This window comes from Bolinopsis microptera, chromosome 9, assembly GCF_026151205.1.
Source record: "Bolinopsis microptera isolate Bmic1 chromosome 9, MBARI_Bmic_1.0, whole genome shotgun sequence".
NCBI lineage: Eukaryota > Metazoa > Ctenophora > Tentaculata > Lobata > Bolinopsidae > Bolinopsis > Bolinopsis microptera.
This window is the reverse complement of record NC_087080.1, coordinates 7,136,298-7,154,104: the sequence shown is the minus strand read 5'-3', so window position 1 is coordinate 7,154,104 and position 17,807 is coordinate 7,136,298. Positions and strand designations below refer to the sequence as shown.

The following is a 17,807-nucleotide window of genomic DNA, read 5'->3' as shown; positions in this document are numbered from 1 at the left end:
AATATTGAAATAACTAAATAATAAAAGAACGGACATTTTCACTCCTTGTCCTTTTTGAATAAAGATATAAGCTGGACTCTGAATTTAAGTCAGATTAAACCGATATAAGGCAACGATTTATATCTAAGGAGTGAGGGATCTTGCACATATTACGTAAGTTAGCCTGAAGGGGGTTTGGAATTTCTACTACACAATAACCATGTTTTTAAATTGGAAAATTGCCAAAATCTGGCTTACATGATATTCTAACGATTCTCAAAGTGTTGTTAATGTTAGAAATATAAACTACTTTAATTTGAATATTACTAACTTGACATGACAGAAGCGGACCTTGAAGCGGGCACTCTCCAGTTCATAAACGTCTGAAAAAAGGATGAAAATTACCTTTCATAGAATTAGAAACTTCTCAGTCAATCCCGGAATCAGGAATGCGCTACATCGTACAAAATTAGAACCGGACCAGTTACATAATACAAATTAGGTTTTTTTGGAATTTGACTGATCTTGAGTTTAAGGTTATATTGCCTGGTCGGTTTAATTAACATTACTATCAAAGTTGTTAATTTTGTATTTTTATTAATACGTATTACAAAATACATTATACAATATGTATTTATTCAATCGGAGTGACGCATTTTAATTCTGGATACTTCTAAGCAGATATTTCTATGCAGAAAAAATATATACAGGTTATGTTCGACCAAATTAACATGTCTGAGCACACGTTATTGGAAACAATTGCCGCGCGCACGTATTTTAAGCGTGTTTTACATGAGTCACGTTTAAGACGAGATCAGTCACGTATTTTAAAAGAAAATGCGCGTATTTTCTTCAGGACTTAATGCATACGTATTTTTTGCTTAAAATCAGACGTATTTGTAACCTTGATTATTATAGCACTGCACAGTTAACTACAATTTAGGTACCATTTATTTGACACAACAAATTTGTTTTCTGGGTCAATATACCAAAATTCTGGTAAATCAACAAGAATTTCTTTCCGCAATATTCCCAGTAACTTGTGGTTAGACTGTTGTCCGTACAGCGCACTATAAGTATACACTACTTGAGCAGCTCAAGTTAAGAAGGTGGCAGCGACAGTTATACTATTTAGGCATATTTTAGCGAATACAAGGCATATTTTAGCGAATACTAGGCATATTTAGCGAATACTAGACACTGGCAAGGGAGACTTTACAGTTCCATATCACAGTATTTTATTATTTTAGATACAAGTAAAACACGTAGTTATAGTTCACAGATCATAGTCAAACTGAAGAGAACTGAATCACAGAGGTATTCGTCTCGTAGTTTTTGACGTCATGACACGTGGTGCGTGACGTCATGACACGTGGTGCGTGACGTCATGACACGTGGTGTGTGACGTCATGACACGTGGTGAGTTAATGGCATAAGTGCTCATGCTGGCACTCGCCATTACAGAACTTGAGACCTTCAGGACACTTGTTGTCATCACCTTCGTCATCACCTTCGCAGTGTCCACACGTCTTCTTGCACATATACTTCATGAAGGTTACGTAGCCAGCCTTACAGTAATTTTTATCCTTCCACCTGGTTTGAGAACCTTATTTAACTGAGATTTAACATTACTAATCTTACTTTACGAGAAATTAAGTGGGACTGGGCTAGAAAAAGCTTCAGCTTCAAATTAAAAGTTCAAAATTCAGGTGCCAATGTTTAGTTTCGTAGCCGGGGTATAAATCAAATCAAAGCCGGTTACAATTACCCAGGACAGCGTTCAGCTAAGGAAGGGGCATCGTTACAACCACAGATTCCACAAGCTTTTTGGCAGTTGAGTCCCATATACCTGTAGTTATCCTTACACTCGCCCCTTTTAGCCCACTCATCACATCTTTCGTTTTTGTCTACACAACCGTCATCACCACCGTCATCCTCTGATGAGGGAGAGATAATATCATTATAACTTAGTATTTAAAAGTTCGAAATTTCAGACTCCGATTCAAAATGTTGAATTATTATCGTATTAATCATATCTTTTGAGGGGGGAGGGGGAGGGATGAGGGGTGAGGGGAGAGGTTAGCTTACCAGTAGGGACAACATCATCAGAGTCATCCCCAGTCTTTTTGAGTCTGGGGTAAGCCAGCCAGTTTGAAATACCACACATGTTCTCAATCTTCCTGTCGAACCTGAAAACAGAGATATTGTTATTTTATCTCCACAATGCAACTGCAGACAAATTTTCTCTTAACTACATGCGGTACACCCTGTATTAACCAGAACCACACTCACCTAACATAGCCTCCATCTCCCCAATGAGCGCCCCAACTGTTCTTGATCTCGAAGAATTCAGGAGTGTATCCAGTGACTCCCATAGCGTGATGAGGTGTGCTACCACAGTTCCTCACTGACAGAACTCCGGTCTTGTAGTAGCTGAATCCTCCCTTGATCTCGAAGGCCATGGCAACGGGTCCCTCGTTCAAGGCCTGTACCAGACTACCGTCCCCACTAGATCGGCGAGGTCGCACTGTTTCAATCACTTGAGCAGCCTTCATACCTGAAAGGTGTGATATTTTTTCTCTCATATGTATTGAGGGAGATAGATTCGGCAAAGATTCATGCCACCACGTTTCTATGACCGGTAAACTACTGAAGTATCAAAATCTAAAAGACGCGAATAGTCGAAAGCCCTCTTAGGGTCTGCCCACACTACGCCTCTATTCCCCGAATGTCTGCCCACACTACGCCATGTTTTGACGGGCCACATGGCGTGGGTTAAAAAAACTGGATTCACACAACGAGGCGCGTAGTGTGGGCAGAGCTCCCGCCAGTTGGCGTGGAAACTCTCGGGGAATAGAGGCGTAGTGTGGGCAGACCCTAAAACAATACTCAAAATAAGACAAAACCACTTTGAAACTCGATAAGAGAACAAGATAAGAGAGCAGGATAAGAGAAAAAGATAAAAGCTCTCACCATTAGGTTTACTCTTGGTCTGACACCTGCCATCCCGAGCTACATAAGGGTAGTCCTTCGTTAAAGAGAGATGCTGGGTCTTCTTGATCATGTCAAAAGCGAGCCAATACCATCCTCCTTGACAACCATCTCTTTGTCCTGATTGGATTGTTTAATTGATTTATTATGGGCAAGAGTATGTTGCTGGATGATGTACATACTTACATAGCCATGGTATGGTGCGAATGGTAGCGACTCTTTGAAAAACTGTAGCAAAAGGGCTGTAGCAATTAGACAAGAAATGGGCTCCCTGACTGCAGCCGATCAAATTATCATTATTATTACGACGTTATAAGGTTAGATAAGTTATAATGTTATGATAGTAAACAATGATTTCCTCAAAATAGCCCACGTGTTATAACTAGATTGAAGGCTCTAGAAAATAACACCTAAAAAGTTACTAACCCTCATAAACACAGTCCAGAAATTCCTGCTCAGCGAAATTCTTTAGACCACCAGTTTTGATAGCGTAGTGTCCCTCAAAAGCAACCATTCCACCGAAAGTCCAGCATGAACCACAACTTTTTTGGTTTTTGACTCCGGTAACTTTTCCTGAGAAGAATGACTTGTTATATCATAGATACTGACAGCTGTGTGTAAATTAGCGTCATGGTATCACTTATCATAAGATAGGACTTGTAGTCTGTAGATAGTTATAGCTCTAATTGAAAAGTTATAGTTCTGATTGAAAAGTTACACAACAAAACGGTGTCACGTGTACTTATCATCATTACCTTCCTCTCTCCACAGTTTACTTCCAGCGGTAGGTCCGTTAGATAGGAGCACACTGTCGTCAGCCTCTTGTACCGGTGCGGGGAGAGCTGTGATGTTGATACCGTACCTGAGGTTCAATGATCAAGGATGACTTGAAATTTCAGAGGATTTCTGAAGAACTAATAGTCTGAATATAGCTGGTATATTTTTACAGCAGAAGACTAGAAGCTCTACATACCAGGCCTCTCTGGTTAAACGAAAAGTGTACGTATAGAAAAATCACATCATCACAATCCCAGTATCTGTTGCCTCTCAAATAATGTATCAGAGGTTATAAGAATGTAATTAAACACCTACCAATGGGACTGTTCCTCCTCGGTCAGACCAGCCATGAAGTTAACATCCAACTCGTAGTCATCCTGAGCATCGTTAATAGCTACTATCTCTTGGAGATGTTTCCTGAACACTCGGAACCTGGCACCAGTGTGACATTGTTAGATTAATAATATTAGTTAAATCATTTATAGAGAGTGTACTATCCGAATACGAACATTATTTAATAAGTGACAGTATTTTATATTCCATTCAAACTCCGCAGTAAATCGGGGTATTACTATATTTCAAAAAGAAAACGTCTCCCATAATAATACAAAACTATTAAAAGAAATCCCCATACCTGAATTTCTTTTCCTTAGCACTGTAGACACTGTGTTCTTTGTCAGTCCACTGTCGGAACAGCCTGAGTTGTCCTTCAGTTGACTGAAGACCGGACTTAAGTCCTGCTTTGTCAAAGGCAGCAGCCGAGACGATCAGAATCAGAAACAAAATCATTGTTGAAATAATGTCAGATAGTGAGATTGCGAGGTGTTTTAAAGCTTGTTTTAGCTGTGCCAGGTGGGTTTGGATTTGACAGTAGTTTAAAGTAAATTCCATTAACACCACAAAGCCGGGCTTGCCAGGTGAGTTTAGTGCGGAGAATATTTCGTAGTTAAACAAAGGAATGAGGTTTAGAGGTCGCGACTTTTGACGTGGCCAGGTGAAAACCGAAAAGAAGTCGTCAAAATGGATAGCCTTTGAAAGATCACAATGGTTTTTACCAAGTCAATCAAATTTTAGGTGTGACAAACTTTTCGAGCAAAATAAACGGTTTAATTTTCCTTCTTTTAAGATATATATGCTAATATAAAATCTCGCTTTAGAAGCGTCTTATAGTCTAGATTTAATAAGTAGTCGAGATAAAGTTGGTTTTCAGCGGGTCCTCAATGAATTTTCTGAGTAGAATTCCCGGTTAATGTGGCTGACTATTTCTAACTAAATTTTTAACCCAATTGTTGCCTTACTGTCACCGCCACCCGTGCGCTATTTATACACCACGAGTAAAAATAACCTTAAATTGTAAGGAGTAACCAAGCTAGCAACCTTGCAACAGGAGACTTGGAAAATTGACCTAAATTCTAGATTCACAAGTCAACAGTGCAATGTGCATGTATGTATATTGTATAGTATGTATGAATAGTATGTATGTAAGGTATGTAAGGTATGTAAGGTATTTAAGGTATGTTAGGTATGTTAGGTATGTTAGGTATGTTAGGTATGTAAATTGTAAGGTATGTAAGGTATGTAAGGTATGTAAGGTATGTAAGGTATGTAAGGTATGTAAGGTATGTTAGGTATGTTAGGTATGTTAGGTATGTTAGGTATGTTAGGTATGTTAGGTATGTTAGGTATGTTAGGTATGTTAGGTATGTTAGGTATGTAAGGTATGTAAGGACTAAGGTATGTAAAATAATCTTACCATGTGAGACTCCATCAGCCGCTGTCGTAGCTCTTTATTATGACCTTTACTAGTGTGGAACGTTTTAGCTGCTTCAAAAAATATAGCTGAACTCGGCCGGGACTTTGCTCCTGATGATAATATTCTCAGTAACTAAAGTAACTATAGTAACTATAGTAAAACTCTCAGTAACTGTAGTAACACTCTCAGTAACTATGTATAATAACACTCTCAGTAACTATAGTAATAATACACTAGTAACTATGAACAAATCATGATCAATAACCCTCACAAACACATTAAAAAGTGGTACAAATAATTTGATTACCCGATCAAGTGGTCATGGTCCACTACATTCACTACATTCCATAACCAGATAGTTATTCGGCTAAAATAGAACTAATAATTGTGAGGTAAACTCACCTGATGATTTAGATTTCCTAGGGGAAGTGGACGGTAGTTCCACTACCATTCCATCCTTTATAGGAGGAAACATTTGCTTTGAAGACTTGTGCTCCGCTCGTCTTTCATCTCGGTTTTTCTGAAGGAGCATACTCAATCAGCTGTGGTATAAAAAGAGGAGGAAAAAGTGGAAGAAACAAATGATAATATTACTTTTACAATGAGGATCACATTAATATAAGACTGCACCGAAGTTTTCACACTTAAATAAACACTCACTTCGAATTAAATTAACAGTTTTCTTCAAATTGCTGAAATATATTAAAACTAGTAGCACAGATTAACTAATTAGTAATTAACTAATTAAACACTAATTAAATATTGAATATTGTCTTACAGAAAGCGGGTAATCGAGTATAGATTGGTATCTGTCCACTCGTCTGACTTGTGGAGGTGTGCATACCTCTGCTAACACTGTCATTACCTGCTGTAGTAAAGTGTAATGTGTTATCTCTCATAGTCGTTATCTTTTAAAAACAAGAAATCAGTGATAACCATTTGCAACAGATGATTAATGATAATATCCAATAATTTCATGAACACCAAGTTGGATTTGTGATCCAAAGGAAATAGCTTGTTTGGTAACCCGAAAAACATCCGTTTTCATAAAGAAAATACAAAAAAAGGATTCCCATAACCCTAGTATCTGTATTCTGTAATCTCAGAATAATTTTACTCATCTTTCAATTTTTGTCCAGAATAAATACAGAATGAATTTCGCAGTAGTAATCCAATCTACAGAGCTATATAACACCTAGCAAGGATATAGTACAGCTTTATTTGAGGTTGTAATCGATTTTACGAGTCCTTGTTCAGAGGAACTGTTAAACATCAACTAAACTTCACAGGTGGCTAAAACAAAGGGACAATACGTTTTGTGAAGGAGCAATGTGTTTAGCGGCTATTAGTGAGCCAGCATTGAGACTTAGCTTTGGTTTAACACAATGGTAAAATCAACGCGGGCTATGTTCAAGGAGCAATGTGAATTCTATTCGGAGAAGATTTTTTCAGCAGCAAAATGGTAATCAACGATAGAAAATTAGTTTTATGTTTTTTACATCATGTTTACAGATTTCGTGAGGATCATGTTAAGTAGTTGCCGTAGGAACTATAAAACATCACGACTGTTAGTACTGACTTTACTATCCCAAACGTTCAGCCGATACATACATCTTGAGATTCCTCAGCTGAGATGTTGTTTGTTTTTGCGACATCCTTCTTCTTTGTGGCTGCTGCTCAAGGTATTACATAGCATTCAAATCATCATTTTGTGTTGTGCACATAGTAATTTATAAGATTGTTTCTCAAAATGCACATTTAGTACAACCCAGGGAAAAGGGAGGCAATCGAAGCCAGTGTAGTACCCTCTGTAGTGCCTGGATCTTTAGGAGATATAGTCCTCCAAACGGTCTATTCACCAAGTTACCGGCTGTAGGCTAGTAGTACTGATCACCCTTATAATCTCCAGGTTGTCAAGACAAACAGTCGTATTGTGCGAGTTACGCGCTCATTGGCTCCTGCATGAAACCCGACTTCTACAGTCAGTGTCAACTCTCTTGTGGTGCTTGCGGTGAGTCCAATTTAAAGATATAGACAGTCTTGCAGAGGAATCGATATTTTAACATTGTGTTTCTTTATGTTTATTTTTTGGTTGGAAACATTTTCCTACTGTTTTATGGCACAAAAGCTCAGTCACACCAACCGTTCTAGCTGTATTAAAAATGTATATTTTCTGATGTACCAAATATGTGCCCAGTTTGTACAGATGCACTGAAGAAGGATGAGTGTGTGATGTTGAGAGATCAGGGAAAATGTCTCAGTAATTATCAGGAAATGGAAAGAAACTGCAAGGCAACATGTGGGTTCTGCGGTAAGTTGTGAAAATAACTGTGAACCTTTAATTTCTTCTGTTGAGGAAGTTTACGGCCTAACATCATCACTGTTCATACTAATTTGTTAATTACAATAATACATTTCTTTTCATTTCAACAATCATGACACTGAAATTGTCAGGATGCAGAGATGAAAGCAGTTACAACTGTGCTACAAAAGCAGCGGCAGGGCAATGCATTACTGACAAATTAATGGTTACCAAATGTCCTCTCTCCTGCAAATTATGTGGAGGTTAAACTGATAAGTTAAAAGCTTCATTCTCTGCCACTTTCGGTCTTGATAAAATTATTTAAAAACCTTTTTTCCGATTATCGTGGCTTTCAGTGTCCTTAACCCAGTTCATACCAGATTGTGGAGATAACACATTACAGTGTGTGCAATGGGCAGCACAAGGAAACTGTGCCACTGAGACCAACAAGATGATTACCCACTGCCCTGGGTCCTGTGGTATTTGTGGTAATGCAGTTTGAAGTTTTAATTAAAATTTAATATTGATTAATTCAATCGGAACTAAGATTTAGAAGCCGCTAATTGCAGGCAAAAATGTTACTGAAAGCTTTTCTCAGAGTGTGCAGATGGTCCAGGAATGGAAGGAGAATGTGCAAGAAGGGCTGCGCTGGGAGAATGTGAATCCAACATATCTTACACCTACACGCACTGTGCTGCAACATGCAACCTGTGCCCTTGTAAGTAGATCTACACGAAGAAACTTCAATGCTGAAAATTGAAAGCTCTTTTATAAGCACCTTTTTAAAAGTAATGGTGTTATTCAATTCTTTTTACTGATGCATGATTCAGTCTGATATCATTATCACTATATGAATGATTGTAAAAATCAGTCAGAGGGAAGATTCCAATGGATCCACGAACTGAACGATCAACAAGCAACCCTAGAAATGTCGAGATAGAGATAGAAATGTCCAAAACGCTAATATGCTAAACAGGTTCAGGTTGAGCTTTAACAGGGAGACAGCTGTACGCAATTGGTTGATTCTATAAATTAATTGAATAACAATTATCTTACTGAAAGCGAACATCTAGATGAAGAAATTTTAGATGACAAATCATTAACATTTAACATTATATCATAGTTCAGTTCAAGGCTAATTCATACTATCACCATTCTATTATTATTTAGCGGGAGGTGGTGGTAGCAGTGACAGTGACAGTGGCAGTGAAGGTGGCGAAGAGGAAGAAGAAGAAGAGGAGAATGTAATTTAAGGATATTATTGCTAATCAGAATTCAGAAACATTTCTGTGGGATGGACATTGTTATTAGGAATCGCGTCAGTATGGCTATTTCATTAATTTAACAACCGACGATAATTTCAGTTTTGACATTTATTTATCAATCATCAATGCATTTAAACATGTCTTTTCATTCGTTTATTTGGCATTAATTATGCGATGCAATATACACAATTAAACGAAAAGTAAAAACAAAAATAACAGTACGGATGCAGTGGCGTAACTTTGCCTGTTGGCGCCCCCCCCGCTCAGTGACAAAAAGCGCCCCCCAAAAATTTTTTGTGTCCCTAAAAAAAGTTTAAAAAAAAAAAAAAAAAAGGTCGGGTACTTTTTTCTCGCCCCCCCCCCCCCCCCCTAAGGCTTTTTGCGCCCCCTGAAGCAAAAAAGGGTACCCCAAATATTTTTTTCGCGTCGACCGAACGCTAAATTGGACAGGGAAATACACAAACGTTTTTTCAGTGATAGGGCCTAAAATTCAGGAAAATTGCGCCCCCCTTGTACGGCGCCTCCCGCATAGCGGGGTCTGCGGGGCCCTAAGTTGTACGGATGATAATACACTCGACTCGATACACACAAGACTCGGGGGCCCTTTCAGAAAAATCTCGAAATCGACTGTAATGTGTAAAGTGATTTAGTACGCTCGTAACAGCACATTAACAGCTTGTCAGTGCACCCAGCAATCCTTACTGGCTAGCGATATTACTACAGGGTGATCGCCTTTTCACAGCATGTTGAACTCCGCGCGCGCTCGCTAGTTCATTGCATTTGCACGCTTCAAATATTCCAAGAATGCAATTGTACCGCGTACCACGTGATACGATTCAGCCAATCAGAGAACAACAATCTGCAAAGTTAAAGCTACGCAGTTTTATAAGGCCTAAAATATGACTTTTTGCGATAATTCAAAATCTACGTTGTTTTCAATTTTCCCCCTGGGGGGAAACGTTATTTTTGCGAAACGAACATTTTGCAAAAAACCGGAAGACGCTATCTCTTTTACTTTCAAAGTTAGGCTCCAGCCAGTAAGGTTTCCTGGGCAGACAAAAGTAATCAGATTTGTTAAACTGGGGTTGGTTAATTATAATGGTTATCAATTTAAGAACTGACCTTTCATTACATGGGGACCCAGCCCAGGCTATTATTTACCTATTATCTTTGCTTTGTTAGGTTTACTGGGCGGCGCTCAGCCTGTCATTCCGCCTAACAATATTAAAGCCTGGGGTCCTCAGGTAAGCTATTATATTATATTTATGTTCCGAATAGAGATTTGGCGGAATGATAGGCTGAGCGCCGCCCAGTAAACCTAACAAAGCAAAGATAATAGGTTTGGTTGTTGTCTATAACAATATTTCCAAGTTATTAAAATTATATTATACTTGATATGAAAAATTATATTATGTATTATAAATTGACGAAAATATGCGCGGCACGCCTAAAATTTAAGTTTTATTTTAAAATAATTATTACTATAATTGTAATAAATACATTTAAATTAATCCTATATTTGGGAAAAATTGCTTCTGACTGATGCAGACATGGAATAATTAAAATACAAAACATAAAGTGCGCGCAAAATACCAAATTTAATTTTGAACACCTTTTTAAAAAAGTGTAACCACCAAAATATTAAATATTCGTGCATAGAATGTTGGAGGACTTCGCCGCTTCGACGCGCCGCGCGAACTAGCATTCTTGCTTCGCAGAGCAACGATCTCGACGGATTGACATCGTCAATCAAATAGAATGCAAATCCACGAATGCAAATCCATGGATTTGCTAAATTTTATTAAAATCTTATGTCATGTGCAATAATTTGTGGCCGTGGCTGCTTTTACCTTGTATCACGTGGTGACCCACACTGTCGTTTCACTACAGTACCCCTGTAGAGTTTCAACGATACAGGGCCGGGAGCCGCGCACTCGTGCGCGGCGGGTCATACAACGTATGACAATTTTTACCTTGTTTTTAACTGAAGCTCTAATTGCGCTTAATGTGAACAAGTGCGCTTGCAGTACAATGACGTAAATAAATATTACTGGGCCGCGCTCAGCCTGTCATTCCGCCAAATCTTTATTCTATTATGTTAATAAACATAATAGCCTGCACTGGGGTCCTCAGGTAAAAATAAATAAAGCACATATTTTTTACCTGGGGGCCCAGGCTATTATGTTCAGCACGCCAAATAAAGATTCGGCGGAATGACAGGCTGAGCGCCGCCCAGTAAATATTTTTTGATATGCTATTAAAAATCATTTTAAAATAAAAACAATCTTTTTTAATATGTTTTATGATTTTGCCCGCACAAACAGTTCGACAACCCAAAACTACTTTTAATCAATACTACCAACTACGGTTAATAAAAGTGTATTTATAAAGTCCTTATTTCTCAAGCAAACATAACAATTACCTGGGGACCTCAGGCTATTATGTTCATTCATTCGGCGGAATGACAGGCTGAGCGCAGCCCAGTAAACATAACAATTGATAAATCCATTAAGGTTTTGAGGGTGAAGTCCTGAAAATTCTTAATTATTCTTGCACACAGGATTTGGTCTCAAAAAGGTGCGAGGGAGAACCTGGAAAGATTGTTGGAAACTTGTTTGAAGTAATGAATTCTAGCAATGAATGTAAATTTGGACTGCAAGTGGTGACTACAATATTAAGAAGTTAACACTGTGAGGTTCTTGTAATTGCACTTATTCAATGAAACCAGGTAATGAATGAGGAACAACTTACAATGAACTGTATTACATAGAATAACCTAAAGGGGGATGTCGTTAGATAGTTACAGTATATAAAATAGGCTGACATCACACCCTCTCTTCAAAAGTTGAAAAACCCAAATCTATATGAAAATTTCAAGCCCAGCTAAAATCGTATAAGGTTAACAATGTTCAATAAATTAAAAGAATTGATAAATAGCATCGGTTTGTTTGAGTCAATTTCAAATACCCTAAAGGTATCGAAAAAATAATAGTAAAAATGATAATAACCATATCAAAATAGGTCAATAAAAATCATAAATAATTCAATATCTCCCCTAAAAACCATATAAATCTGGCGGTACAAACAGGTTTAGAAAACTATCAATGTATCAATTAATAACATTAAACACTATTGATTACAGTCATAATAAAAAGTGTTTATAAATTCAAAAGTCTATTCAATCTGGTCAATGAGTCTATTACCTATTACAGCTTTAGAGACTCTGCCTGAGCGTGTAGCATTAGATGAAGTAGGTATAACCTCTGCAGTAGCGACCTCTTCCGTAGTTTCGGTACTCTCCTCAGTAGCGATCCCCGTCTCATTAATGGTTTCCTCAGGATCCCTTAGGCAATCCTCTATTGCTTCAGGGCTTTCTGACAGAACATGTTCCCTAAATCTCCGCATATCAAGGGTGTCTATTAGTGTCTGATCCAAAAGGTTTTCTACCGGCGATGTAGGTGTAGTAGATATCAGTAGTGTAGGATCCGGAGCCTTTATGGTACTGGTAGTGGGTAACGATGGCATGATGATCTCATGGATTCTTGGTGTGTTTGTTGCTTCCACCTCTTCAGTATCTGTTGATGTTCTGCTTGCAACGGGTTCTTTTCTGGTGCCTGCGTCCATCATCAGGTTACTGTGATAAATTCTATGTTTACCCTTAGAATCTGTGATTTCCCAGTTGACATTGCTGAGTTTCCTAACAATGTGGAATGGTCCATCAACCCATTTAGGCGAGATCTTTTTATGTTTAGGAAAATATAAATTTGATCACCTAGGCGATGATCTTGATAAATTGCACTGGCTTAATATACCTAAAAGAGTGATTTTTAAAATATGTCTCCTATCTTTTAAGGCTATTAATGGAATAGCGCCACTGTACCTTCAAGATATGTTTAAGTATGCTCACCATGGACACACTGTTAGGCTCATAGTCCCTTATCGTTCAACCAAGGGTTTTGGTGATCGTAGTTTTAGTGTGGTTGGTCCACGAGTTTTTAATGCACTACCAGACTCAGTTAAACAATGTTATTCTGTTGAGGCGTTTAAGTCCGCACTGAAGACTTATTTGTTTACTTTATCTGACACTGAGGTAGCAAAAATGTTTTATTAATAATTTTAACCCTCTCTTTGACTTATCTAAATTATATTAGCTTTTTGGAAGTTTTATGAACGAATTTATACATAGAACTTTATTTTGCTTTTGATATATAGTTTTAAAAGTATTTTTGTAAACTAGTTGTAGTGACACTGCTGAGTAAAAGTGTACGCTTAATAGTGGTGTTTTTAAATTTCAATTTTAATTAATTAATTAAGTTTACCATGTGTACGCTTTATTAGCACTCGGTCTCCTTGCTTCCACTCCTTACTCTCCTTTGAGGCATTCTTGTCATGTTGAATCTTGTATGCTTTCTTGGCCATGTCCCGATTGTGATTAGCTGCTACTAAGATCTCTTCTTGACTGAGCTCATTGGTAATACTTGGTAGTTGGAAGAAATTATCAACTGCTAGTCTAGCATCTTTACCAAAAGTACATGAGAATGGTGACGCCTTAAGCGACTTGTTCATTTGACTGTTCATCTCTAACACAGCTTCTGGAAGAAGGGTATCCCAATCTGTTACAGGTATCTGCCTAGCTATTATCATAGCACGCAGTCTGTCTTTAACGGTTTGAATTGATCTTTCAGCCGATCCATTCCCCTGTGGGTGGTATGGGCTTGAGTGGCGCTTCTCGATACCAAGCTCATCACACAGTTCTTTGATGGCTGATTTGTCTACATTAGGGCCTTGGTCAGAGACTAGAATCTTAGGTACTCCATAATAGGCAATATGTTTCTCCCAAAATACTTCTTTGAGGACCTTAGATGTCTGATTGGGCAAAGCCGTAGCGTTTATCATCTTGGTACATAAGTCGACACACAGTATGAAACAACAATTACCTTTGGGCGATTTAGGCATTGAGCCTATATCAAAGGAAATCATCTCATGGGGTTTAGGGACATCAGTGATTATCATTTCAGCCTTATCAGGTCTACTCTTGGCTTGAATACAGGTTCTACAGTCTTTGGTGAACGCATCTACCTGTTTAGATAAACTTCTCCACCAAAACCTAGCCCTGATTTGGGTTGCGGTTATCTCTGGCCCGGGATGGCTTTGGCAGTGGTATTCCTGAATTATTTTATCTTGAAGGCTTGGTGGCACTACAATACGTCTTCCCTTATACAACAGCCCTGAGCTGTCAACACTTAGATATTTAGTGTTTTTATAAGGTCCTCTAGAGATAACCTTGTTGCTCTGTATTCTAGATGTAGTCCACTTAATCCAGGCATCGTTTTCTTGGGCATTTTTCAATGAGCTGTCATTCTCTCCATCTTTACTCAACTCAGCATAAATGTGACTTTCTGCTTCTGCATCGCTTCTTTCCGTTTTAATGTCAGTCTTTACCACAATTCTGCTCAGACTGTCAGCTACTCCATTCAATTCTCCAGGGATGTACCTAACTTCATACTCAACAGCCTCGAGTTCATTTAACCATCTCATTATCTTGTTCCGGATTTCTTTCTTGTTTTTAGGTTTAGGGAACTGCTTGACTTTATCTATATTAGCTTCAGAAGGACCCACACTAACTCCGTCAATAACAAATCCCAAGAAGTCAATCTTAGTGTAGCCAAATTCGCATTTGTCAACTCTGAGTGACATGTTCATTTTCCTCAATTCATTCATGACGATCTTAAGCATACTCACATGATCTTCCAGATTCCTGGAGAATAATATCAGGTTGTCAGAGTAATCGTCCAATCCAGAACCATCTTGAGTCTGCTCCTTAGTCATGTTCTTCTTAGCACTCTTCACAATAGCATCCATATTCCTCTGAAAAGTAGGACCTGAGTTTTTGAGTCCGAATGCCATTCTTAAACATTGGTATTTACCACGCGGCACGCTAAATGCTGTTTTATGTCTATCTTCTTCAGCGATAGGCACACACCAGTAACCAGCCGCAAGGTCAAGTTGCGTAAAGTATTTTGCGCCTTGGCATTTGTCTATAAGCTCGTCTATGTTAGGTAAAGGATACGAGTCTTTAATAGTGCCCTTATTTAATGAACGATAATCAATTACAAAGCGTTTATCCCCATCCTTTTTATCAACTATGATTACATTGCTGTTGTATGGCGATGCAGACGGTTCAATGATCCCATTCTCTAACATTTCGTCAATTTGGCGGTTGATGTGTCCCATCCATTTTTCAGGGACTCTCCTGGGCTTATCAAAGCTAACTCTATTAGTTTCACTTACAATATAGTGTTGAGGACCCTTGTATTTGCGAGGGGCTTTGGGGTTAGATGCAAAAACATTTTTGAATTCATCTACCACGTTTTTAAGATTACCTACTTCTTCATTAGAAAGCTCCGGGTTGATGTTGTATGTAGGTTGTTTGTCCTCGCTGAGTAGGCAGTATACCCACTGTTCGCCCAGCTTAACGCAACCCTTTTCCCAATCAAATCCGGTCTTCCCAAACTTCTGCATAAAGTCCATACCAAGGATAACCAAGTCCGGCTGGGCGGGTAAGAATGTAGGTTTCATCCAGTGAGTCTGGGTCCATCCCGAGTGAAACATCACATCACACTGCACTGGGTCCCCTGTTTTCTGCTTACCACCAATCCCATTAATAGAGCCCCCATCTTTAATTTTATCTTCTAGTTCAGGAAGCAATTCAGCACTGATGAGAGATGTGTTTGCTCCACTATCCAGGAGTATTCTCGCTGCAACTATTTTACCATTGTACTGAATCTGTCCGTCTAGTCATAAGTTTGCTCTTCTCCCATTGTCTTTCTGCTGCGGACGTTGTTTGTTTCCTCTAGACTGCCCCTCTGGGTGTCCCATTGAGCTTGAGGATCCTCTCGAGTATCCTCCTGATCCTGAGTATCCTCCTGAGTATCCTCCTGACTTCTTCTTCTCACATTCATGAGTACTGTGACCCAGCTTACCACATGCCTTGCATTTACGTTTAAAACATTGAGTGGCAATGTGACCTTGCCTGTCACATGTATAGCATCTTCTTGTGCTTCTTTGCCTGTTCTCTGTTCCATAATACACCTCTTCAGTTTCATCCCATTCTCTTTCCTCTGTCCAGTTCTCTTCATGCTGGTCTAACAGGTAGTGCTTAATGGAGTCCAATTCACCTTTCAAGGCATCTAACTCTCCGGTGTAGTCTGTGGGTCTCTGATTCTCTTCCAAATCTGCTGCGAAGACGAAACCGTCCTCTTTCTCTTGCTTTATGTTAATCTGCAACTCCTGCTTAGTATGGTTTTGGGCTTTGTCTAGCTGTGGCTGTAGCAACGCAAACATTTCCAGTAATTCCGCATCCGTCATATCCGCTTTTATCTTTGCCTTGTTATCTTCATGAAACTTAACTCCTGAGGGTATGAGACTTAAGAATCTCAGCAGTACAACATCATTTGAAAATACTGCTTCTTTCCCTAATTTCTTCAAGATGAAGAATGTAGTCTTGAGCTCCCCAGTAACAGGACAATCAAAGAACTTTTGAGCCGCTAGAACCCGTGATGGTTTACCATCTACAAGCTCGCTCAACCTTTTGAGTGCTTTATCTAGATCATCATCAGTATTTTCTTCTACAACCAGTAATGCAATCTCCACTTCTCCTTCATTTCTGCAAACGTAAACTGGAAGAGAGTCAATTTTCTGTTTCTCTGATGCAAATAGTGCCGTTGCTCGCTTAAACAGTCTTCCCCAATCTTGAATGGACTGACCCGGCATCAGCGCTGGAATAACGTTGACTGGTGCCATATCTCAACACTTCTGTAGGATAGATGTTACAAAATAATTTGAGGTTATTATGTGAGGTTCTTGTAATTGCACTTATTCAATGAAACCAGGTAATGAATGAGGAACAACTTACAATGAACTGTATTACATAGAATAACCTAAAGGGGGATGTCGTTAGATAGTTACAGTATATAAAATAGGCTGACAACACTATGCTGATAGTTTAACTGCACTGCAGATACCTCAACTGCAGCTAATAATGGCGGATAGGCCAAATAAATAAAACCCAAATATAGTCCATTCTCGCCCCTTGTCAATATTTTATGGAGAGGGGAGGGGGGGGGGGGGGGGGCGATGGCCCCAATGGCGCAACATTGCCTGTTGGCGCCCCCGCTGAAAAAGGCACCGCCCTGGATGGCCCCCTGCCCCCGGTTTCTGCGCCCATAGATTGCTTTTGCTGTGGCAGTAAATTTGGTATGATTTAGAGAGGAAACCGGCTAGTGAACCGGTCAGTGATGTTTTGTGGCGGTGTAGAGTGATTCATATAATCGAGCTTATGATCCTGGATATTCAATCCCATCCAATTTATTACCATCTTTGTATAACCAACACACAGGAAAATTATTACACTCAGTTTGTTATATAAAGACGGTTAACTTTGGCGAAGGCTTCAGTGTCTTTAATTTTGATCATTTTAAAGGCTTCGCAGTCTTTAATTCATTGCAACCTGTCTTTAAATTTGCTGGTAGAAGTATGGTCAGTGTGTGGAATGTGCTTTATTACATCCGATATATTTTGGAACCTGTTGTGGCTCTTTAATTTTTTTCATTTGAAGGCTTTGTCTTTATAAAGTCCTAAAACTGGACAGCATAAATAACAGACCGCATTACTACTATCATAGCCATTGTTACAGCCCTGTAAAGTAAATTACTTGTATTTTAAATTGTTACACAATCCT

At 38.8% G+C, this 17,807-nt stretch overlaps 4 protein-coding genes across 5 annotated transcripts in view; 1 reads left to right on the top strand and 3 right to left on the bottom strand.

The window, feature by feature from the left end:
- LOC134820604 (uncharacterized) overlaps window positions 1-17,807 on the bottom strand; it is a 46,424-nt gene that overhangs the window by 14,846 nt on the left and 13,771 nt on the right. Inside the window, exons 2-5 of the mRNA XM_063831097.1 lie at window positions 6,279-6,367; window positions 5,903-6,020; window positions 5,501-5,610; window positions 311-362 (exon numbers count right to left, since the gene is read on the bottom strand). Of these exons, the coding sequence (XP_063687167.1) occupies window positions 311-362; window positions 5,501-5,610; window positions 5,903-6,020; window positions 6,279-6,362 (364 nt within the window). The 5' untranslated portion in view covers window positions 6,363-6,367. The remainder of the gene's footprint in view (window positions 1-310; window positions 363-5,500; window positions 5,611-5,902; window positions 6,021-6,278; window positions 6,368-17,807) is intronic.
- On the bottom strand, window positions 1,249-4,584 carry LOC134820620 (uncharacterized). The gene is made up of 9 exons (XM_063831121.1): window positions 4,382-4,584; window positions 4,063-4,179; window positions 3,726-3,832; window positions 3,397-3,543; window positions 2,953-3,090; window positions 2,272-2,536; window positions 2,068-2,168; window positions 1,748-1,916; window positions 1,249-1,572 (listed from the first exon to the last, which is right to left on the bottom strand). The coding sequence occupies exons 1-9, from the start codon at window positions 4,534-4,536 to the stop codon at window positions 1,404-1,406; spliced, it is 1,368 nt and encodes a 455-aa protein (XP_063687191.1). The 5' UTR covers window positions 4,537-4,584; the 3' UTR covers window positions 1,249-1,403.
- LOC134821147 (uncharacterized protein ZK643.6-like) lies at window positions 6,635-9,136 on the top strand. 2 transcript variants are annotated; one of them, XM_063831816.1, is made up of 8 exons: window positions 6,635-7,182; window positions 7,410-7,511; window positions 7,698-7,811; window positions 7,955-8,065; window positions 8,183-8,290; window positions 8,401-8,520; window positions 8,674-8,809; window positions 8,973-9,136. In XM_063831816.1, exons 1-7 carry the CDS (start codon window positions 7,134-7,136, stop codon window positions 8,772-8,774), a joined length of 705 nt encoding a protein of 234 aa, XP_063687886.1. In that variant the 5' UTR covers window positions 6,635-7,133; the 3' UTR covers window positions 8,775-8,809; window positions 8,973-9,136. The 2 variants fall into 2 exon arrangements, with proteins under 2 accessions (XP_063687886.1, XP_063687887.1); XM_063831817.1 differs by lacking the exon at window positions 8,674-8,809.
- Window positions 13,373-15,679, bottom strand: LOC134821351 (uncharacterized protein K02A2.6-like). Its single transcript, XM_063832093.1, has one exon. The coding sequence runs from the start codon at window positions 15,677-15,679 to the stop codon at window positions 13,373-13,375; it is 2,307 nt and encodes a 768-aa protein (XP_063688163.1).